The sequence below is a fragment of the Alligator mississippiensis genome, chromosome 1 (assembly GCF_030867095.1).
Source record: "Alligator mississippiensis isolate rAllMis1 chromosome 1, rAllMis1, whole genome shotgun sequence".
In the NCBI taxonomy this organism is placed as follows: domain Eukaryota; kingdom Metazoa; phylum Chordata; order Crocodylia; family Alligatoridae; genus Alligator; species Alligator mississippiensis.
The window spans coordinates 481,555,788-481,578,706 of record NC_081824.1 but is presented as its reverse complement, the minus strand read 5'-3'; the positions used below and the strand labels follow the sequence as shown (position 1 = coordinate 481,578,706).

Below are 22,919 nucleotides of genomic sequence, written 5' to 3'. Positions count from 1 at the left end.
AGGCCGCGTGCCCGTTTCCAAGATGGCGGCCGCGAGCCCGCCTCTGAGGGGAGAGCGGGCCGCGCCGGGGGGAGGGGCCAAGAGGCGGGGCGGGGCCACAGCCGCTGAAGGGTGATGGGGGGACAATTTCTGAGGGGAGGTATGTGGGGGAGGGGGATTCCCGGAAGGGGGGGGGGGTCTCTATGGTGGGGGGAGGGGCAGTGACCTTGAGGGGGAAGGGTGAATGGGGGGGTTATTTCTGAGGGGGGGAGGGGAGGTATGTGGGGGGGGGCTTACCTGGGGTTGGGGGGAGGGGCAGAGACCTTGAGGGGGGAGTGGGGGGGCAATTTCCAGGGGGGATGGGGGTGGGGGGGTGCCCCAGTGGAGGAGGGGAAGTATGTGGGGGGGCAGGGGTTCATGGTGGGGGAGGGAGACACCCCCCCCCCTGTGGTGAGCACATGTGACGCAGGACACTGTCCACCGTGGTGGCCGGGACGCGGTCACCTTTCTTTTGCGAAGCGCCATAAGCACGCGCAGCCCCCCCCCCCCCCCCCCCCCCCCCGCACACCGGCAGGACGTCATAAAGAAGTTTCTTTCCTTGCCGGGTGCGACCGAATCCATCGCTCGCCTGACGTTTTCTTTCCGTTTCTCCAGCAGATGGCACCCGAGGACTCGACAGCGTCCGTCCCGCAATTTCCCTCCCAAAAAAAAAGTAGCGCCGTTATTACGTAACAGCGGCCGGCGGCACCCAGAGACCGCGGAGACGCGAAGGGGCTGCGCGCGGGAAGCGCCGCTCTCCTCCCGGACGAGACGTGGTCTTTCTTCTAAAGCGCTTGCTATCGCGACAAGAAGCCGGGGCGGATGCGGCGAACGGAGGCGCGTGCAACCGAGGAGGTCGCGAACATCACGCGGTTGCTCCCAAACGTCTCGTAGGCAATGAGGGCAATAGACATCGAGTGCAACACCCTGTTCAGAGCAGGACCAGCCCCAATTACATCATCCCAAACAACGTGTCAGGGTGTTTTTAAACCTTCCTCAGAGGCATCTCCAGTCCAACCCCTTGCTCAAGAGTAGGACCGCCGCTAAATACATCTTCCCAGCCAAGGCTTTGTCTACCCAGGTCTTAAAAACCTCGACGGATGGATATCGACCCTGTTCCAGTACTTCACCACCCTCCTATTGAGGAAGTTTAGATATGAAGATATTAGAAAAACTTCTTCATATCTAAGCGAATCTTCCCTCGCTTAGGTAGCTTGGGAAAACAGTGCCAAGTGACTTGCTGGCACATTTGACAAATGCAGAGTCAGGGCTGAGGTGGATGACGAAGGGGAGACAAGGATCGGTGCCTCAATAGCGCTGTTAGATGGGAGGATTAAGTCGGAGATGGGTCGTGAAAGGCCTTAAAATGGTGGACAAGCGGCTGGGACTGATCTCGGGGAGAAAAGGGAGCTAGTGGTAGACACGGAAGGAGCATGCTTTTTACAGCAGTGACTCTGTCGCCATTTAAACCTCACAGCAAGCACGCTGTCTTTGGGGTGCAAAGTGCTATATACGTCAAAATGCATCCTTTCGGCCATCAGAAAGAGCCTGGTGACCAAAAGCCCTTGGTGTGCCTTCAGGTTTGGCAATCAGGAAGGACCGATGTGGACGCAGCAAACTGCACGGTGGAAGCCAGCTTGGAAATAACTGTGGGAACGTGCTTGCGCAGCCTGCCCTCCACCTCCGAGATGCGAGGTAACGCTGCAGCTCTGCAGAGGAAGTTCTCGTCTTTGTTGCTTCGTTTCTTTCCAAAATCATCGAGGTCTTTTTGATCTTGATCGTTCTGTTCCGAGCATGGTCGCACCTCAGGAGAGAGGCTGGGTTTCCTCTGCCACGGTTTAACCCGTAAGCTGTAAAATAAAACATCCTCATGTGTTACTGTAAAGACCTTCAAAGAAGACCCAGTCAAACACAGTGCAAAGGAGCTGGAAGGGGAAGATCTACGAACACAGTGTGGGCTTCAGCTGACTGAATACTGTGTCCTTTCCTCCGCAAGCTTAGTGCTCACAGCATTGCAACTATCAGAGCCTGAAACCCATTCTGGTTCCAAAAAATCCCCATGTCACATCGTTAATATGAGTGTGCTGTGAGGCCTACAGTCTCACACCAGGCTTCCTGTTAGTTCTTGCACACTGAACAGGAGTGAGTTGGGGATCTTCAAAGATGCTTGTGGTGCTAGTGAGCCAGGGCTTGGCGGTTTTCAATTGAATCAGAAACCAACCAGCGCCCTAACCGGCTGCTAGGGGACATGCTGCTGCTAGTACTTTTCCTTTCCGAAGAAGATAGGAACAAAGGACCCAACCACTTGTGCATGCTAAGCAGTGTACACCCCAGTATCCCAGCCAATGTATGCCTAGATCTACTGGATCTAGTGTAGGGGCCTGGACTGGATACTCTCTTGAGGACCTTTCTAGCTCTGCATTTTTGTTGTCATGTTCTGCCTCGTTGATGTCCCTGTGTGCTTTATGCTACCCTCCTCTGCTTCCTATCTCATCCTGTTGTATATACTGCTTTTCCTGATCAGGCTGAGCTGCTTTGCAAAAAAGAAATTCCAGATTTCTTGGGCCAGAGAAAAGCAAGGTGGAGATGACTTAAGCCCTAGGACAGGGGAGACCTGGGTTCCCATGCAAACAGTCCTCGAAGGGGACTCGACCACATAGCGATCCCTGGTAACATCCGTGACGGCCAAGAGCTCCTGAATGGACGAAAACGCCAAAGCACACAAAGATGAAGATACGGACCCCATTTTTGTCATACAAAAGTTGAAGTCCTTGGAGCAGGGACTGTCCCAGGCCTTTCCCTCTCCCATGTGAGGGATGAAGAATGGAAGTTATAAGTAGCCAGCACTTTGTAAGATCTGAGCAAGAAAGAAATAGAGACGTAGGGTCCGGTATTTTGCCACCTGGTTATTGAGGCCTCGATTCAAGGAAGCGTAGGTTCACCTCCCTCCCTGCTCAGCGCAGCGCTTCAGCAGCACAGCGGATCTGTTCAGAATGACCCGATTCCACTGTGGAAATCAGAGCACTTTATCTCTGTGGAAAGTGCATGTAAGGCATTATACTCGTCTTTGCATCGCTTTGCCCAGGCATAAATGACTTCTCAAGGTGTGGGCTGGTACAGGACAATCAGACCCAGACTACTTTTAGGGGTCAGATCCTGCTTGCCTTGATTTTGATCTTGCCTCAGTCACTTCAGCAGACCCATGAACCTCAGTGGCACCTACCAGGATTTGGGCCTTGTGTGACTGCAGAAATATCACCGTGCGACAGAAGATGCCATAAAATGGAAGTTACCACAGACAGTAAAGGGGAAGGTCTCTTTCTACTTCCTTTTTCTCCCACAGAACAGGTTTGTGGGGCCAACTTCCACTTTTCCCCTGGAGTAGGCAGCCTAGATAGCAGCCCCAGCCTAGTGGAGGAGGTTTATTTCTGCAAGAATGCTGGGGGACACGCAAGTAATTCAGATATAGATGGAGCTGTCTGCTTAGTAGGAGACTTTGCTATGGGGGGAATATGATCTCAGTCTCAAGCACGACTTTTCAGAGAAGTCTGCTGCATTAGTTTGTGTGTTGATCTGTTCTGTTTTCTATATCTTTCACCTTCCTAAGCAAAGCTGCTGAAACTAGACCTTGATAAGATGGGTACTTTCTGCTTGTTGGGACTTAGATGGGTTGTATGAGGATCTAGATACAAACTCCCACAAAATACTTGCAGAGCTCCTGACATGCCAGAGAAATACACATGTGCAAGGCAGAGCGGTTGCATCAGCTAATTAAATGCATGAATTGCTCTGGATTTAGCTCTAAATGGGCAAGTGGTGGTGTATGGCAGGGAGTCTGGAGCTAAAGAAAGTTCAGATACGGATATTCCCTGTGAGGTTTGCTGGGGAAGCAGAATAAAGCCAGGACAACGGAGATCTGGCCTCAGCAAGGATTGGGAAGGAGCATGGAGCTCACCAACTTGAATGATTAAATCCCTGTTCAAAGCCCAACTTGGTTCCAGCAACAGTGGCTCTCTGATGGTTGCGCGGGGCCTTGTGGAAGATGGTAGCAGTCTCAATTAAGTCCTGTCCCTGCCGGATCTGCTTTGCCCGGTCTTTGCCCCGGGAAGTGGAGATGCTTCTGGAACTGCTGTTTGCTGCTGCTTGCTTCCCTTCACCGGGGCACTTTGCAGCTTGGAGTGGGCAGTGGGATAAATCATGGTTATTTTCCCCCCCAAACTTCTTTATGTTCTTCATTATCACAGTTTCCTGCCCCTTCCTCTCCCCCACCCCCTTTTTTCCCCTTTGGGGCATTGCCGCAAATGTCCCGTCTCACAATGTGTTAGCGCAGGCCCCATACCCCGTACTGGGGAAGGGTGATTTGCAACGGCTGTTTTTTTAGGTAACTACACCAAATGCCCAGCCCGAGATACTTCTAGGATAAGAGAAGCAGCTGCAGAGTGGGGTCTAAAGACCAAGCGTGCAATGCTGGGAGGGATCACAGGTTGAGATCCTGGCACAGGGTCTCAGCCCTCCAATCAAAACGTGCTGCAGGGAGTTTGCTGTGCAAGGCCACAGTAACTAAGGTCCCATCCTGCTCTGGGTGGAGCGGGCTTGTCTCTCACAGACACTGGGCGCGTCTACATGTTCATTACTGCTCGTGTAGTTCAGTACATGCTTAATGAGGTACTAACTAAATACGCAGTAACTATAGTTACTGCACAGTAATGTCGGTGCAGTTTTTTCATGACGCTTATTGCACAGTAGCCTGATAACACTGTCCAGTAGCTTCTTAGCATGGTTTTTGACCGGCACACTATTGCCTGGTGTTCTTAGGTTACTGCGCAGTAAGCATCTCATGTAGATGCACCTACCGAGCACCCGCAAACCTCATGGATATCAGCGGGCTCAGCGCTTCTGAGGCTGCAGCCCTCTGCAATGTCACCTGGAGATAATGTTCTTGTCATGGACCAGAGTGGGCAGGAGATGTCGCTGTTCCAAAATAAAAGCAACCAGAAGGTTCATTTTGTGGTGCCTGATGAGAGCACAAAATTACACCTCAACCAAGCGAACACAAGTCATTTCTGAAAGCTGACGGGATTGAATCCCCTGCCTCCTCCAAGCTGCAAAGTCCCCCAGTCCACCCTGCAGCCCAGCTTGATGGCTTGGCTGAGGAAGCCCTGTCTGCCCCAGGGTAGTTTGTTCCAGCAGTTAATCCCCCGCACTGTTCAGAGCACATTCCTTATTTCTGATGTGTGCACGACAGACACTTGAGGCTGCCGCATCCGCCCAGAGGGACCAGGAGCTCCCTGGCCCTGATTCGGAGAAGTATTATGCTGAATTGTCTTTCCATGTTATTGCAGCAGGAGAGAGGAGAGGCTCTGCGTGGGTGTGATCTGACCTATTCTGCAGCGGCCTCTTTTCTTTTCCCATCCGCCTCCTATATCAGAACAGCCCTGCCGCTACACAGCAAGTCCAGCGTATGGATTGCAGGCAGACTGGGTAAGTGTGTACCCCACCATTCACACTTTAGACACGGTGGGCACAATCCAGTGCTCTGCAGCTAGTAGTGTCCCGACTCATTTCGTGGGGCATTTTAATATGCATGTTATTTTGACTAACAGAATCAGACAAGCAGCTAAACAGAAACATGTTTGGGTTAAAGCAAACTATTAACTAAGGTGCAAATGCAAATCTATGAGACTGGTCTGCTGTTATCCCTGCTTTATTGTTCAGAAACAAGGACCACATACACTACACATATTTGAGACCAAATGCTAGGCCCATCAAGATACATGTGAGATAGATGTTAGGCACATCAAGAGACTGAACAGCTTCTATATGAGATGTCTGCGTAACATCCTGAAAATAAAGTTGGGAAGACAGAATACCAAACACAGAGGTACTGGAGCACGCAGGACTGACACGCTTAGAAGCTGCTATCAAGAAGAGGGGGTTGTGATGGATCAGCCATATCAGGAGAATGGGAAGAAACGGTATCCCCAAGACTATTTTGTGCAGTGAGATTCAAGAGAAAGTGGAGTTGCCCTTTGCGGCTGTACCACGACATGTGCAAAAATGATATGAAGTCGTTCAACATCAACATAGAAAGCTGGATCCTGATTGTGCAGGATCCCGTTTGGTATGGGGGGAACTTGGGGCATGGGGGCAGCTCAACAAGAAGCGGCTTTGATCCAGAGGAGGGAAGCAAAGCGAGGAAGAAGAAAGCAGCAAGCTGTAAACTTGAACTCCAACTCAGACAACACCTGGATCCATTAAACTTACGACAAGCTGTTGCTCTCAAATTGGCCTTGCGAAACATCCACAAACGGATTCAGCAGGCCATGCACATGTCACCATGATCCACTGCTTTCCGAGTGTGGAGCCCTGCCTCATTCAGGCCACGCCGCATCTCATCCCATGGAGCACTTTCTGTCTCACCTCCTGGCCACCTGGATGGCTTGTTCCACTTTCAGTGTATTAGTAATGCTTCTAGTTTCTTTATAACTGAAGAAAAATGGGTGTTTTTACATGTGACGATGCCCCTCACCTTCTGCACTCCCTTTCTTAAAATCCTAGATCCGCCCATGTATACAGAGGCTGTGTCAGGATTGTCTGAGCATCCACTGGGGCAGACTGGAGGGTCTCCCTCCTCCGGACCTCGCAAGGGTGGCGGTGCAGGATTTTTCTCCTTTTCTTAGCCACGCACAGGGACACATGCACCACCCTAGACTGTTCCTCTGTTTAACGAGATTTCACAGACGAGCACTCAGAGGCGAGGAAATCCCAAAAGCCTGACCGACTCTGCCACCTACACACTAGGACACAAATTTCAATCCCATGCATATGTGGTGTTTCCCAGCATACAGTACATCCTGTTTTCTATAGCCTCGTGCAGTGCAGTGGATAGATCAATGTCTGTTTCCAACCACAGCCTCGTGTGGGCTGCGAACAGATGCCTTTGGTGGACTTGTACAGGAAATACCCATAAGAGATTCTCCAATGCAATCACAACGTCCTGCCTCGTGGCACTTTCTCAAGGAAATTTCTATTCATGTTAAATACCGATGTGAAGGAGGAGTATGCTATGCAGTGGGCAAACTACAGCTCTGTGTCACAGCCTCACTATATCACTCTGGGTGAGTCACTTGTCTTCTCCCTGCCTTTGTTTTCCCATCTGTAAAGTGGAATCTGTAATGGGCTTCAATAGTCAATATCATAGAATCATAGAAAATGAGGGTGGACGGGACCTCAGGAGGTCACATCCAGTCCAAACCCCTGCTCCAAGCAGGACAGCCCCAACTACATCATCCCAGCCAAGGCTTGGTCTAGCCAGGGCTTAAAAATTTCCAAGGATGGAGAGTCCACCACCTCTCTGGGTAACTGTTCCAGTGCTTCACCACCCTCCTCGTGAGAAAATTTTTCTTAATATCCAACCTCAACTTCCCTTGCTGCATCTTGAGCCCATTGCTCCTTCTGGTAACATGTCTCTTCTGTTTCACAGACCTGCAGGCCATCTTCATAGATTCATAGATGTTAGGGTCGGAAGGGACCTCAATAGATCATCGAGTCCGACCCCCTGCCCTGGGCAGGAAAGAGTGCTGGGTCTAGATGACCCCAGCTAGATACTCATATCTAACCTCCTCTTGAAGACCCCCAGGGTAGGGGAGAGCACCACCTCCCTTGGGAGCCCGTTCCAGACCTTGGCCACTCGAACTGTGAAGAAGTTCTTCCTAATGTCCAGTCTAAATCTGCTCTCTGCTAGCTTGTGGCCATTATTTCTTGTAACCCCCGGGGGCGCCTTGGTGAATAAAACCTCACCAACTCCCTTCTGTGCCCCTGTGATGAACTTATAGGCAGCCACAAGGTCGCCTCTCAACCTTCTCCTGCGGAGGCTGAAAAGGTCCAGGTTCTCTAGTCTCTCCTCATAGGGCTTGGTCTGCAGGCCCTTAACCATACGAGTTGCCCTTCTCTGGACCCTCTCCAGGTTATCCACATCCCTCTTGAAGTGCGGCACCCAGAATTGCACGCAGTACTCCAACTGCGGTCTGACCAGCGCCCGATAGAGGGGAAGTATCATCTCCTTGGATCTGTTCGCCATGCATCTGCTGATGCACGATAAAGTGCCATTGGCTTTTCTGATGGCTTCGTCACACTGCCGGCTCATGTTCATCTTGGAGTCCACTAGGACTCCAAGATCCCTTTCCACCTCTGTGCCACCCAGCAGGTCATTCCCTAGGCTGTAGGTGTGCTGGACATTTTTCCTCCCTAGGTGCAGCACTTTGCATTTCTCCTTGTTGAACTGCATCCTGTTGTTTTCTGCCCACTTGTCCAACCTGTCCAGGTCTGCCTGCAGCTGTTCCCTGCCCTCCGGCGTGTCCACTTCTCCCCATAGCTTTGTGTCATCTGCAAACTTGGACAGAGTACATTTGACTCCCTCGTCCAAGTCGCTGATGAAGACATTAAAGAGTATCGGTCCAAGGACCGAGCCCTGCGGGACTCCACTGCCCACACCCTTCCAGGTCGAGACCGACCCATCCACCACGACTCTCTGGGTGCGACCCTCTAGCCAATTCGCCACCCACCGGACTGTGCAGTCATCCACATCACAGCCTCTTAACTTGTTCACCAGTATGGGGTGGGATACCGTATCGAAGACCTTCCTGAAGTCTAAGTATACGACATCCACCCCTCCTCCTGTGTCCAGGCGTTTCGTAACCTGGTCATAGAAAGAGACTAGGTTGGTCAGGCACGATCTGCCCGCCACAAACCCGTGCTGGTTTCCCCTCAGCATAATTTGTCCTGCCGGGCTGTCGCAAATGTGAGCCTTGATAATTTTTTCAAAGACTTTACCAAGGATGGAGGTGAGACTGACCGGCCTACAGTTGCCCGGGTCCTCCTTCCTCCCCTTTTTGAAAATGGGGACCACGTTAGCCCTTTTCCAGTCCTCCGGGACTTGGCCCGTGCGCCACGAGCGTTCGAATATTCCCGCCAGTGGCTCTGCAATGATGTCGGCCAGTGCCTTCAGCACCCTCGGATGGAGCTCATCTGGGCCTGCCGACTTAAAGGCATCCAGTTCTTCCAAGTGACTCTGCACCACCTCAGTGTCTGCGCATAGACGTCTGGCGCCTTGCTGCTGCCTCTCTACAACCCCAGTGAGAGACTTGTCGTGCCCCTCGCTTAGGAACACTGAGGCAAAGACCTCGTTGAGGAGTTCAGCTGTGTCTCCCTGTCTGTCACCAATTGTTTCTGCCCATTTAGCATTCAGCTCTACCTAAAACCTTCACTCAGATGTGGTCGTATTAACTCAGGTGTAAATATGACTGGCAGTGAAGTATTAGAGGCACTATCCAGATGCTCAAGAAGGCTAGATTTTTTTTTATGAATCTAAATAAGAGACGTGCATTTACTATAATGGCTACAGGAGACAATATCTTTTGACTATTTTGACCATTTTTTGCCTAGTTTGTTATGGTTTTTAAAACTTGATAGATCTAATCTGGCAAAGCAGTGCACATTCCAATAATCAAATTTGTTTTCATTCTGATTAAACTGGGGGTCTTTACAAGGAGGCTAGACATGCACCTTGCTGGGGTGGTGTGACCCCAGCGCTCTTTCCTGCCCAGGGCAGCGGGTCGGACTCAATGATCTGCTATGGTCCTTTCCGACCCAAACATCGATGAATCTATTAATAATATGGCGCTAACCCTCTAACATTTTAGTAAAGCTTCTAGTTCCTCTTTCACTGGAGAAGAATACATGCTGTGCTATATGCGGCGATGATGCACCACACCACCTGGACCCCTCTTTCTAAAATCCTAGATCCACCCATGGCCAGACATATCTAGCAGTGGGGAGAGCTTGAAGCTGTATGAAGGCTTAAGGTTAAGGGATCTCCTAGTAGCTGAAATAACTCCATTATCATAGCACCAGAGCGACACACGCTGCCCTTTATGTCTTTATCAGCACAGCCCCTGTCAGGGCAGGGACTTGCCAATATCCTCGCTGTAAACTCCCCCCTCTCTACCACACTTCAGCCCTGATCTCCTACCCTGAGCCAGGCACCTGTGAGAGACAGGGGCACTGCTGCCCCAAACTGGAGAATCCCAAAGGATTTAGACATCAAAATATTTGGTTTGCTAAGTGGGTTGGGGGGTTGCCCTGAGCTGCACAGCAGCTGTACAGCCCCAAGCATGTGTTCACTCGGGTGCTCGAGTGGGTTTTACTGCTGACTTGGATTTCGAACCTGATGTATAACGAGGGCACCTTGTTCCCCCCCGCAGGGACTTGACCAAGGCAGCACAAGAAGTCTGTGGTGGAGAAGTGCCTGGTGGACCATCCATCCTTTTCCGTAGGATTTGAACCTGCCCCCAGCTGCAAAGTGCAGTACTCATCACTGCCCCATCAATGAGGGGATGAAGCAGGAGAGAAGGAAGGGGCCAGTACGGGGTCAGAGACCCTCTATGGGCTCTGAATTTCTTCCCCATGTTGATCCTCTTTGCAACCCGCCAACTCATGGGATATGAACGGAGGGTAATTAACACCCTGAGAGCATCCTGCACTTGCCAAACTGTGGAAATACTCATCAATTAATGAATCCCACAGCTAATTAACCAGCTGGGCTCCTAGCACCTGCTGGAGATTGGAGCTCTTGACAGATCGGCATGTTTCTCGGAGCATGGACCCTGCCTGCAGCCCCCCAGCCTGTTTCAGGGGTTTGCAGATGCGAACAACCAGGGTAACAGCCTGAAGCTGAAGCTCCCTCGCTGCTGCATGCTCAGAAACGGTCAGTGTCTCCTTTACGCATTGGAAGCTGTGCCAGGGTGGATTGCAAGCGAGTCCCAGGTGACCAGCTGGGCTGGATCGGGGCCTCACCTGGCGTCCAGGTGAGCAAAGGCTGTACTCCAGCCCTCTCCTGCCAGCCTCGTGCTCTTCCCTGGCTTTGGGTGTTGGAAATTCCTCCCAGGCAACTCCTTTCACTGTCTCCACAGGGCATGATGCCCCTGCATGATCCCTGGGCAGTGGAGGGGGCACTGAGGTCTGGCTTGGTTCTCCAGTGCCCTAAGCGGGTAGGACCAGGCCAATGCTCTCTGGGAGCCTGGGCAAGGACTGTCCGCCTCAGCCTCTACTGCCAGGTGGGCAGAAAGGAGCCATTCATGCTCTCTTCCTCCTGAGACCTTTCCAGCTGGTGTAAGCTGGGATGAGAGGAGGGTTTCCCCCTCCAGAGCCAGGCAGCTCAGAGCTGCAAGGCCAGGGGCACTTGAATCCTCTCGCTGTCACATCCCGTGGCACCAGGAGTGACTGCAGCAGTCCTGCAATGTCGAATTCGCTGGCTGGCTGGTGACAGGTGGCCCAGCAACCGAGTGCAAGGGTCAGAGTGAGAGATGTCTCCACAAGCAGCTGCGATCAGAGACCAAGCTCCGTGCTGGGTTTGGGGAGGTCCCTGGAGGGCCTCTGTTCGCCTGCGTCTCATCTTAACGCTCTGAGCCCACGCACCAAATTCAGGATGCAGGGGTTCAACCGGATAGCTGCTAACCGGGGGCGTGCAGTGCTTAGTGGTGGTGTTTTCTCCACTTCCCTTGCATGCTCCTCGTTCTGCGGTAATCAGTGCAGAACTGATCATGGTAATTTCCTGCCCTTTGACTAGGGCTGAGTAATAGCTCCGTGTTGTAAAGTGCAGTGATGCCTGTGTGCTACTATGAGGATTTCCCAGGCTTCTGGGCTCTGCTGGTTGCTGCCCTCCCTCCTCTTGCTGTGACATGTCAGAGGGTTTTTAAGCCTCCCTGCCAAGGTGCTGGGTGCTGGCTACAGCCCAGGCTGGGGCTGGGGACTGGGCTGTGCTGATGCTCCTGCTGGGACCAAGCCCCGGAGGGTCCTGCCCCTCCATTCAGGGTCAGACCAATGCCACATTTGGGGTCAGGAAGGGGTTTTCCCCCCTGGTCGGATTCAGATGGATTGAGGGGGTTCACCTTCCTCTGTAGCTGGGGCAAGGTCCCTGACTGGGATCTCTCCAGTGTCTGTTAACTATCTTTTGGCAGCAGGACGTTGGTGGCCTCAGTCCCTTTGCTTTCCCTGTGGCAGGGTGGGGTGTGATGCCTGGTGCTGTGTCTGGGCAGGGGTGACTGTCATGTGGCCCAGAGGTTGGACAGCGGGTTTGTCCGGGGTGGTTTGGACAGGGCTGATCCTGCCTCAGGCAGGGGTTGGACTAGATGTGACCTCTGCAGCTCCCTTCCAGCCCCGCTGCTCTGTGATTTCTATGAAGGGGGAAACACCCCAGCAGCACCCAGCTGGCAGGGGCAGGAGGGAACACAGCAAACAAGCTGGGCCACTGTAGCTTCATGGCTTGCGCCACAGCGGCATCCCACTGCTGTCAGCAGCATCTGTCCCTGTCACTAGAGGTGGCTGCAGGCTGCCCAGAGACAGCCTCCATCAGCAGCTGCTGGCACGCGGCTCTGCCACGGCAGCATCTGCCCAGACAGCACCACAGCCCTGGGATCCTTTGCGCTCCGGCCCTGGGGGCTGCAGGGACTGTGCGACTCACTTCAATCTGGCTGGATCCAGAGCGAAGCTGCGTCCCGATGGTGTGTGATAGCCCACCAGCAGGTATTGTGGCCTCTGAAGCATAAGCCGGGGGCGGGTGTCTTCTCTGAGATCCTAAGCCTGCTTGCAATGCAAACAGCCACCCCCCAGGATCCCCTCTGATGTCGCCCCACTGCTCCCAGCCCCCCACAATGGAGCACCCACGTGTCCTAAATGCTGCCATCGCCAAGACAGGGCACACCATGCTCAACTAGCCCCCGGCAGGCTCTGGCTAATGCCCCCAGCCCTACCAGAGCAGTCTGCACTTTGCCCCAGCCAGGGATTTCTAGAGGGCACCCCATGAGTTGGGCTCTGCCCCTGTGGCCCAGCCCCGGGGGCGGTGCAGGGCGTGTGCTGGAGGGGGGCAGTCCTAGCACTGGGGCCCAAGTGGTGGGCAGGGCAGGAGCCTGTGCTATGGGTTGGGATCACCTGTCCCTGGATCTCCTGTGGCACAACCCAACCAGCACAGAGCTAGGCCAGGGCCTGGGAGATGCTGTAGGCAGTGCCCCGAGCTGACAGCACCTCTGAAGAGCACGGCACTGGGCCAGGGGCAGCCAGTGGGGGCTGTTTGCCTCCCAAACGGGCCGTAGTCTCAGGGGTCCCGGCCACTGCAATCAAGGTGCTTGGTACTCACTGGCCTCTGCTCCTTCCTATCTCCACCAAGCTGCAGCATCCTGGCATACAGGCCTGGACCCTGGACACAGCTGGCCTTGGTCTCTCCCACTGCTGGGGGGCGTGGGGTCAAAAGGGCCACGTGCTTTCCCTGCCCAGCACCTGTTGCCCCCGGGGTGTCCTGTGGGCATAATTAATGTCCCAGCCCAGCACCTGCTCCCCCGGGTCATCTCTGCTGTGGAGCCTGGCGCAGCAGCAAGGCCCAAAGAATAAGCTGCAAAGCCCGATGCGGTGCTGGATGGTCCCCAGGATCGCTGCATTAGCCAGATCTCAGCAGTACCGCGGGCTCCGGCCTGGGACCTCAGGGCCACTCCTTGCCCTGCCGGGCGGTGGAAGCTGCCAGTGCATCATGGCAGCCACAAGCAGTGCCCCCAATTCGGGGTCGGAGGCAGGAGGGAGCCACGTGCCAGCTGAGCCCAGCAGGAAGGAGCAAGGGCTAAGACAGCAGGTAAAATCCCCGACATGCTTTATTGGTTTAAAAGTCTCACGGCATGACAAACACCGCCGATGGGGAGGGGGCTGCCGCGGGCGCGCGGAGCTGGCTCGGGGCGAGTCCGCAGGCACGAGGCCGGCGTCGGTCTCTGCATCACGAGGCTCCCCCAGGCCAGCAGGCCCCGGGGCCCCCAGCTCCCCTGTTGATCATGCCCATCCTGCGCCCTGGCGTCTCCCTCCCTCCTGCAGGTGCGGGCAGTGCAGGCACTTGGTCGAGGCCCCGGTTGCTGATGCGCACAAAGCAGCGGCTGATGCCTCTTACTCCGTCCTGCACCCTGGCCCACGTGCCCCTTTGCAAGGTGTCTCACGCCCTCGCTGTGCGTGGCTGGGGGCAGGATGCAGCCCGGTGTGCGGGGAGGCTGCTGGAAGGCTTGGGACAAGGGAGCTAGTGGCGCCCCAGGAATAGCAGCAGGTGCCTGAGCCCTACAGCAAGGACGGGTTGTCCCCCTGCCTCAGTGTTTCCTTCCCATCTTTCTAGCAGGGCTGTGCAGCTCTGCTGCCCGGGTACAAGAGGCTTTGGGCCTCAGACAAGGGCAGAGGCTCGGGCGGGAGGGAAAGCCGGCATCTCGCCCCCACGGCCAGCACCGCCAAGGCCCCTTTCTCCACCAGGCAAGCACGGGAGCAGCTGGGAACCAGGTGGGCTGGTGTGGGCTGACGCTCTCCCTGCGCCAGCAGGCTCCTGCTCCTTTCCCAAGCCACGCAAGTGGGGGCGCTCCGCAAGGCATCAAGCATCAGAAGCAGCCGCTGCGAGGGGCCAGAGAGCCCTGTACCCAGGATGCTCCCGCCTCGCCCCACAGGCCGTCTAGCCTCCAAAGGGGGTCAGGGGCTGGCACGAGCGGCACGGGCCCCCGAGGGCCCCCTCCGTGCCCACCCAGGGTCTCATGCTGATGCAGAGTCCAGAAAAAGGCAGCTAGGAAGAAAAAAAAAAAAAGAGAACCAAAAATATACCACCCCCACCCCCCGCCGAGCTGAAGCCCCCGCGCCACGAGGCCGCGCGAGGACAGAGCAGCCAGAAGCCATGCACAGAGAAGCGAGGGGCTAGGCCCGCGGAGGGGCTGGCTGGCTTCCCGGCGCCCGGGAAATAAATAGGGTGAAGCCGGTCCTCCCCGCGGGGGGGCAGAGGGCGCAGGTGGCAGCGAGCGGAAGGGCTGTCCCTTGGCGTGGCGCCGGGCCAGGCCGTGGCAGGGGCGGGGTCCACCTCCTCCTCTTCCTCAGCTTCCTACTTCTTGGGCTTCTTGAAGATCTTTAGGGGGAACTTCTTCTTGCTCTGGCTGGAGTCAGTCTCCTCGCCTGTGGAGCCGCTGTCATCCTCCCCGGGGCTCTTCTTGGCGGCCAGCTGCGGGATGCGGGTGATCTTGGCGTTGCCCGGCCGGGAGTCAGAGGTGGGGGACGGGGTGTCGGGCTCGGTGGAGCTGGGGCTGTGGGAGCGGGAGGAATCCGAGTGGCTGTGCTTGCTGCCTGCCGCCTGGCCCATCTCGCCCAGGCTGCAGGACTTCGCCAAGCTGTGGTTCACCACCATCGCCTTGTTCCTCACCCGGGGGCTCTCGGCCAGCCGCTCCGGGGCAAAGGCCTCGGTGTGCCGGCTGCCGCCGTTGGAGGTGGGGCCACACAGGGCGGCAGCCGCCTCCTCCGTGCTCCGGCCCAGCAGGTTGGGCCTGGCCACCAGCAGCTTGGAGGCAGGGCTGCAGACGCGCTGGTGGTCGCTCATGTGCGGGATAGAGGAGTCGGACTCGGAGCGAGTGAGGTCTCTGCAGCGGACGGGGGGGAGAAGAAGACAGCGCGTTAGAACCGGGGCCTGGCACCCCCACATGCACGCGTGCTCCCATGCACACGGATGCAGCAGCAAGGCCCGGGCGGGCAACGCAGTGGAAAGTCCCCGGGGCCGGGGAGTCCGGCACCGTCCCGCTCTGCCGTGGGGGTCCCGATGGGCAACCCCCCCGGGGCAGACGGCCTGGCCCCACTGGAGGTGTGAGCTGCAACCAGGCCAGCTCCTGCTGCAGGGACGAGAGCAAGGGGTGACCGGCAGCGCGGCCCCCACCGAGGCCTGGAGCTGTGAGGTTCTCCGGGAGCTCTCGTTGAGGTTGCACCCTCCCAGTGACGATTTGCCCCCCCAGCGTGGTGCTCCCGGTGGCTGCAGGGGATTCAGAGCTGGGGGAGCAGGGCCGGGGTCCCGGACTCGGAGCAGAATTCCACTGCGTTTCCCCGCCTTGCCTCTGCACGCCCGCCCCCCTCCGCCCACAACAGGCGCGTGTCGGATCCCCGCTCAGAGACGGACAGCGTTAGCCTGGCTGCTGCCCCCGGCCCCGCTCGAGGGGCTGGGGGGGGACGACTCCCACCTCTATTCCCCCAGCGTCGCAGTTAGAGGGGAGGCCTCCCCACACAAAGCCATGCCCGAAGGGGTGCTCGACACACGGCTGCCCTGGGAGCTGCTTGCAAGCCATCCGCCGCTGCACAGGGGTTTGCGCCCTCCCCCAATCCACCCGCCTGTCGCCTGGTCTTGGCTGAGGGAGGAGGGAAGCGTGGAGCAGCCCGGTCCTGCCGCTATCCTAGGTCCTTGCAGGAGCAGGAGGCCTGGAGAGCCGGATACGGCCTCGCAGCCTCAGCCGCCGCCAGCCTTCGGGGTGGGGTAGGTCTGGTTAAGATGGGTGCAGCCGCCAGGCCCAGCACCCATCCCGCCGCACTAGAAGTAGGGTAAACGAGTCCTGCTAGACGGCTACGAGGACCCAAGCTGGCCACTTTAAGGCTAGCTTCAGCCCCTCCGTACTATTACTGCTACTGTGGAGCTTGCTGCTACGTGCCCATCTTATTGGTACTTTGTGGTAGCTGGAGCCAACAGTCCAGGAGGAAACGAGAGACATGGGGGAAGGAAGGGGAGGAGTGGAAGGATGAGGATGCAGGGGAAGCCGGGGAACTGGCAGCACCCGGAGCCCTTTGAGACGTGCTCTCCTCCTCAGGGATGCACCGTGCCGTGCAGGTTGTACGTGAGCTCTGCGTGCCCACGGTCTGCCCGATAATAACGCTGCTAAGATGAGGAGTGTTAGGAAGGCTGTAGCAGAGCTGGATGGCACCCCAAGATGCACTTTGAGTGCCAACTCCCTTCTCTATGTGAAGGAGAAAAATATCCCAGGGTGTTTCCTGAATAGTTTAATTTTGGGCAAGTCAAAAGGCCAAGGCCCTTCTCAATCATAAGGGTCAAGGCCTCAAAAAGATTCGCGGGACTCTTGGAAGTACCGGGAGGGATGAAAAGCCAAGCTGAGTCAGGAAGTCATCCCTCAATAAGCCTGCAATTCAGGGTGTTCCCGAAAGAAAACCCATTGCGTTTCTCCTTCACATTGGTTGGGAACAAGCTCCCCGATGGGTGACGCGTGCACTTAGATGCCCTGGGACGCAGCAGGTAAAGCACGACTGCGCTGGAGATCAAGGACTGCATTTCGGTTGGGGGGTCGTGGCGGGCGGGATCTGGGATCTCTTAGCTTTCACGTTTGCCAGTTCCCAAATCCCTTTGGTAAGTCAGGAGTGACCTGGGTCTGACCAGGGTCTTTTCCACATTCCTCTCTTCCCTTGCAGCCTCCAGCACTGCAGGTGCAAGGTGACCTCGGAGAACCCTCCGCGCTGGTGAAAGACTGAAAGGGAGCACTTCGCGGCCGGCAATCACACAGGCTCGTTGGGGACCTGCAGGTGCACGTTGGCAGCAAAAGGAGGCATCCTTCGTGCGGAAAGAGCTGCAAACCAACTCTCCCGATCTCGTGACGGGATCAAGGAATTGGCTGTTCTCTAACCCGATACCGCAGGTGAAAGCGTTTCACTTTCCGTGGTCCACAATGGGTCTTTATCCACCTGCCTTCGTGGGGCCCAGCAAGGACGAGGAATACAAACCGTTCCTTTTAGTCTGGGAAGGCACAAGTTTGATCCACCCCAGCTGGAAGACAGCATCGCTTCCTTCTCACGTAAGCTGCTGCGAGGTGGGGGGCGGCTCTGCAGGGAGGATGGGTCGCAGAACTGGATTGCGAAGCCTGGTGAAATCGGGGCATCTCTGTCCCTCATCCTGTTTTCGATGAAGCTATGAACTGGCAGGCGCTCTCGATACGGAGTAGAGGGATAGGGAGGGTGGGCGGATATAGCAATAAATGATGAACTGACCTTAAAGGTCCTGTCAAAGCGTGTGCTTAGCTGATGCTGGAGGCACCACGGAGCAGGCCCTTCCCACCTGTCGACATTTTTGTGGTTATTCACCAAAAGATTAGTGCCAAAATCACCGGGGAGTATATCTGCATTTAGGGTAAGTTCGTAGTGGGCTGGCTTTGGTTATAGATGCACATTCCCCAGGGATAAAGTGTGGTGTGCACCTTTTAACGTATGGGGAGATTCCTTTGCCTTCTTGCTAGATAACGTGTTGCCATAAAATGGAAGGTCTTCCACCATCACCCGTGCCTCCTCTGCAGTGGCCAAATTCCTAAAACACCATTAACATCACTCTCTGCAGCCTCCAAGGTCATCGCTCGAGCAGCCCTTGCTGCGGACTTGCCTTCACTAACACAGGCCACGAAGCGGTCCACATGCTGCTGGAAGTTTGTTAGCAAACTGCGCTCGTTTGTTATCGTTAATGAAATCGAAGCATCGCCGTTACTGGCTGATGGCTCGCTAATCAAAAAACAGTCATGCAGAGATACGCTCTCTTCTCAAGTCGCTGACGCATGTTGGCTGCATCCGTCTGCTTCTCTCATCAACTGCTGTGACTGCAAGCGAAGTCGGTGCAGAAGGAGCACTGTCTCCCTGATGAGAAATGTTTTCTCTCTGCTTTTACCCATCCGCAGAATAACAGCAGGAGCCTGCCATACGGTCTTGGCTGCCTGTAATGGAGACCTCTGGATGGGGAGACGGCTCCAGGTGGCTTTGTGGTGGGAGGAACGTCTGAGGTTTTTTTACGAACGGTCTCTCAAGGAATCTGAAGAGCTTCTGTACTTTATAGAAAGTCTTGGACGTGCCAAAGGTGCTTCCGCTTGATCCATTTGTAAATGGGCACTTGGTATCAAAGACAGCCAGACGTGATGGCAGTTGGCCATAGACTGATGTAGGCACGTGCAGATTGGTGCATGGGGACGGTCACAGCAGACAGGTCAATCGCTGCTGAAATCCATTGTCTCTAGGGTCCGGAGCACATTGTTCCCTTCTGTGCTGGCTACAGGAAATGGTAGGTCTTAAGCACACTAGCCCCATGGAAAGAGCTATGACTTGATGTGATGGTTTTAAAGCACCAAAGGAGCCAACGGCAACTCTAGCATCACCGTGTCACATGGTGATGAAGTAGAAATGCGCGCTCTGGTTGGTGCCGAAGACAAAGGGACGTGTGGTGCCATGCTGGTGCAAACTGCAGGCCTCACGGACTCAAGGGTGAGCTCACAGGGGCCTAGGGGATCCCTCTCTCCTCGGCTGTTGAAATATTGGGCCTGGTATGGCCCCCTTGCCTCCTCCCAGACACTCGTCCTTTCCCTTCTGAACCTTCCTACGAGACAAAGCCTTGCAGGAAGGATCTCTGAGAGCTCCTGAAGCTGTCACTGAGGGGTTTCTGGGCCCAGGTTGGCTTCACACCTCCCTAGACTTCTTGAGTTTGCAGAAGGGCATGAAAACACTGCCCCCAAGGGAGCCCATGTCTTCAAAATGAAGACTGAAGGAGTGGTAGGGAAGGAATTGGGAGAGGAAACTGAAGACAGATGTCTCCCTGGATGCCCTGAAGACACTTAATTATCCTAAATCAGGCTGGAGGAGATGCCAGACAAGCTCTCACCCCTCTGAGCTATGCAATTGGTCCAATTAAAGGGATCCACAAACGAATCTTGCAACTCGCATGTTCTGCAGACCATCAGGGCTACACCACGACAGCGCTGCTAAATCACACGAGCACCATTAATGAACCCTGCTCACTCCAGCAGAGCCGAAGCAAGCTATGCTAGCTGCCGACGCTGGTGCTGCCCCTTAGATCGCGAGTGGTGGAGAAGGGACTGGAGCAGAGGCTGGCTCAGCACTGATTTATAGCCTGCAGTTGGGGCAGATTGACAAACTGCTCCTTACGAAGCCCCCCGTCTGGGGTTTGCTGAGCACGTGCACACCCAGAGCTGAATGCACAGCTGGAAGAGGACTCGACACTGGGCACTGCTGCGTTGTTCTACTGCAGCTCCCTGACCAGCCAATTCGTGATGAAGTTATCCCAATCAAAGTCAATAGACCAATGCATTCAGAAATAGGCACCGGCTGACTCTTTGTTTTGGCAACTGGGCCGGTGGCCCGATTTCAGAAAGGCCGAGCAGGCTCCCTACTGAGTGACACACATAGGGCTGGGAGGGACCTAGAGAGGATGTGTAGCTCAATCCCCCTTCACACCAAGGCAGGGTGAAGACAGCTAGGCTATTCTCAGCTAGCCAGGCTTGCTTTGGCATGGCAATCCTGAATTTCAAAGGCCTGGCACAATGGAGAAGCCCATGGGATGTGCACTCAAGTCCCCCAGGGCTTCCAGAAAATCCCCACTGCCAAGTCACAGGGAGCTACCAGACGTTCAGCCCTTTTGAAGAGCAGGAGACTATCCCGAGTGCCAGAGCAAGGACTCAGGACACTTAGCTTCAGGCACCTCCTCCCTGGTATAGTGTCTGCTGGGTTTTCTTCAGGTGGCCAAATGCGTTCCCAGCCCGTGAAGGTAAGATATCGATAGAGGGGGACAAGCGGCAGCTTTGTAGATCGCCATGCAATCCTACCCAACCCTGCTCTTCCTATGTCACAGCTGCGGGCATCCGGGATGATCAAGGGGAATGGAAAAGGGGTGTAGGAATGGGTTGGCATGAATGGAGAGAAGCAAATGCCCAAAGAGAAAAGAATGGATAAGACAACAGCATGAGGAAGGCAGAAGAATGACAAGGGGAGAAAAGAGGGAGTGGGTCCTCATCTGCCCCTGTCTCATCTCCCGCATCAGAAAGGACCTGAGCTTAATCACTCCAGAGCTCTCTGGGTTGGTGGAAGGAGCCGATGTGAGGCCACTTCCCTGCCCTTGAAGCTAGGGGCTGTAACCATAAGACTACACCCCCAGCCCACGGTACCAGTGAGATACAGGCTCCCCGACAGCGGAGGTATCCTGGCTGTGCTGCTCAGCCATGCTGCTCTCCTCTGCACAGCATAACGGGGTCCTGAAGAGAGGTAACCCCATCGTTAATCCCCCAACCCACAAAAACAGCTGTGTGTAGCTCCCTGCTCTATGGGCTCCTTCTCTGCTTCCCCTTCTCCACCTGGCTGAAACCACTGGTGCTATCTGAAAGCAGGCGCTGGGAAGCAGAAACCTCTGTGCACAGAGCATCCGCCCCTGCCCCCCTCCCGCCCGGCAGGCTGTCCAGCCCCGTCATCCACGACTGACACTGAACGACACACACCAGCCTTCGAAATCAGAACAGCTCTGACCTTATTTGTGCCGGATCCTCTGAAGCCAATTGCAAAAGAGAAGCAAACAGTGAGGTGTTTAGGCAAGTCTGATCCGCTGGCCATGCTTGGGCCCGGTCTTTCGAGAAGATGCCTGTCAACTGTTCATTGCAAATAGGTTTTAACCCCGTGAATGTATTTGGGCAGCTGCGTGCAGCACACGGAAGGTGGGGGGTGGAAAAAACGCATCTCTAAGTACTTGCCAGTTCTCCAAAAATGACAAACTTTCCCCCCGCCGGGGAAAAGGACGAGCCTATACGAGACAATCTCCCTGACCAAGCCTTGCCCTCATCCATATCTGCTGGATGCAGCTGGAGCAAACGGGATCCATAAATACATCAGTCTGGAGCACCAGGGAGGGAGTCGGGACATCTGGGTTCCTAGGTGGCTTCTCTGTACTCATTTCCCCTCCGTATACATCTACTTTGGTTAGTCTATAAGGTACAAGCCTGCCCTGCCTTCAACTAGTTTCCCCTCTGCTGTGCTCGCCTCTAGCAAGGGTGCTGCCAAGCTGGAGTGAGGTTCAGAAAAGGCTGAGATGTCTATACAACAGAATCCACTGGCTTGCAAGGCTGGGGCCATTAAAGATGCAGCTGGACACAAATGCCAGCAGAGCAGCAGCGGGGAATGAGCCTGGGTGCGCTTTGGACGACAACCATTCATGCTCAACGGATGCAAGCTCCCAAACAACGAGTGGGGAGAGGATGCGCACCGCTTGCACCCAGAGCAGAAACAAACCGATTCCTCTCTTCCTTCAACTAGAAATAACGTGCAGGTAACAACAGAAGGGTTCATCCCAGGTCGGCCTGTCCCAGCGACAAGCAGATTATTGCAGTCCCTCTGTGCGATGGGAGCATCAAGCTTGCACCCTTCTGTCTGTGGCTGGAAGAGCTGAAGGACCAGGCCTTGTGTCCGGTCGGCAGTCAGACAGACCCAGCCCTAAAGACCAAGCTGCTCCCCTGAGTAACTGGTCATGTTTAGAGAGTGGCTTGCCTAATGGCGAACGGCACGTCAGGCTGACGGTCAGCTTCTCCCTGGGGTTTTCTTTGTATTGTATCAATGACCTGGGGCTTGGCTGTTGTCACAGAAAGTATTTTCAAGCCTTTTTGTATTAAACTCAGACTCAGATGGGGTTGATTTAACTGCAGTTGGCAAGCAGTTAACTTTGGGCTTGTCTGGTTTTGGTTAGGCTTAAATAAGCATTGGTGATTGAACCAAGATGCTGCAGCTTAAGACTCTACTGGGGTGCCATTTTCACCTGTGGACATTCACGTGGTTTCTTTACCCCAGAATCAAGGAATCCTAGAGCCGTGGGGCTGCCAGAGACCAGCTAGTCCGACCCCTGCCTGAGGCAGGATCAGCCCTGTCCTAGCCAGCCCAGACAAAGCCATTATCTGACCTCTTAGCAAAACTGCACAATTCACCCTGACACAACACAGACATCAGGCCCAAACCTGCCACGGGGAAAGCAGGGGGACCACAGTGGCCAATGTCCCGATTCTATAAAAGTTGTTAATAGATGCTCAGGAGTTCCCAGGAAGAGGCCAGGTCCCCCGGTACAAAGGAAAGCAAAGCCCCCCAGTCCGTATCAGTCTGAGCAGGGGGAAAAATTTCTTCTTGACCCTATTGATGGCGACTGATTTAACCCTGAGCAGAGAGGGACAAGACCCTCTAGCCAGGACCCAGCAAGGCCAGCGACCACCCCAGCCTGGGCAGCAACC

General features: G+C 55.1%; 2 protein-coding genes and 1 long non-coding RNA gene across 6 annotated transcripts in view; 2 read left to right on the top strand and 1 right to left on the bottom strand.

Moving 5' to 3' along the window:
• The first annotated feature begins 83 nt into the window (after positions 1 to 83).
• Positions 84 to 18,164, top strand: LOC109281319 (uncharacterized). 2 transcript variants are annotated; one of them, XR_009460443.1, is made up of 5 exons: positions 84 to 139; positions 634 to 3,366; positions 5,361 to 5,499; positions 10,281 to 10,883; positions 17,308 to 18,164. It is a non-coding gene; the product is annotated as an uncharacterized LOC109281319 (long non-coding RNA). The 2 variants fall into 2 exon arrangements; XR_009460442.1 differs by having other exon boundaries at positions 97 to 139; positions 637 to 3,366.
• Positions 13,698 to 22,919, bottom strand: part of STIM1 (stromal interaction molecule 1) — a 136,377-nt gene continuing 127,155 nt past the window's right edge. For all 3 annotated transcript variants that reach the window (XM_006259534.4, XM_014609380.3, XM_014609425.3), the window contains one exon: positions 13,698 to 15,488. In XM_006259534.4, the coding sequence (XP_006259596.2) occupies positions 14,960 to 15,488 (529 nt within the window). In that variant the 3' untranslated portion in view covers positions 13,698 to 14,959. The remainder of the gene's footprint in view (positions 15,489 to 22,919) is intronic.
• LOC132249049 (uncharacterized) lies at positions 15,447 to 22,340 on the top strand. The gene is made up of 2 exons (XM_059723457.1): positions 15,447 to 17,687; positions 18,224 to 22,340. Exon 1 carries the CDS (start codon positions 15,447 to 15,449, stop codon positions 16,368 to 16,370), a length of 924 nt encoding a protein of 307 aa, XP_059579440.1. The 3' UTR covers positions 16,371 to 17,687; positions 18,224 to 22,340.

What these genes read in the sequence shown, in the direction of transcription:
- LOC132249049 (XM_059723457.1), top strand. Translation starts at nt 15,447, where the DNA reads ATGTGCGGGATAGAGGAGTCGGACTCGGAGCGAGTGAGGTCTCTGCAG.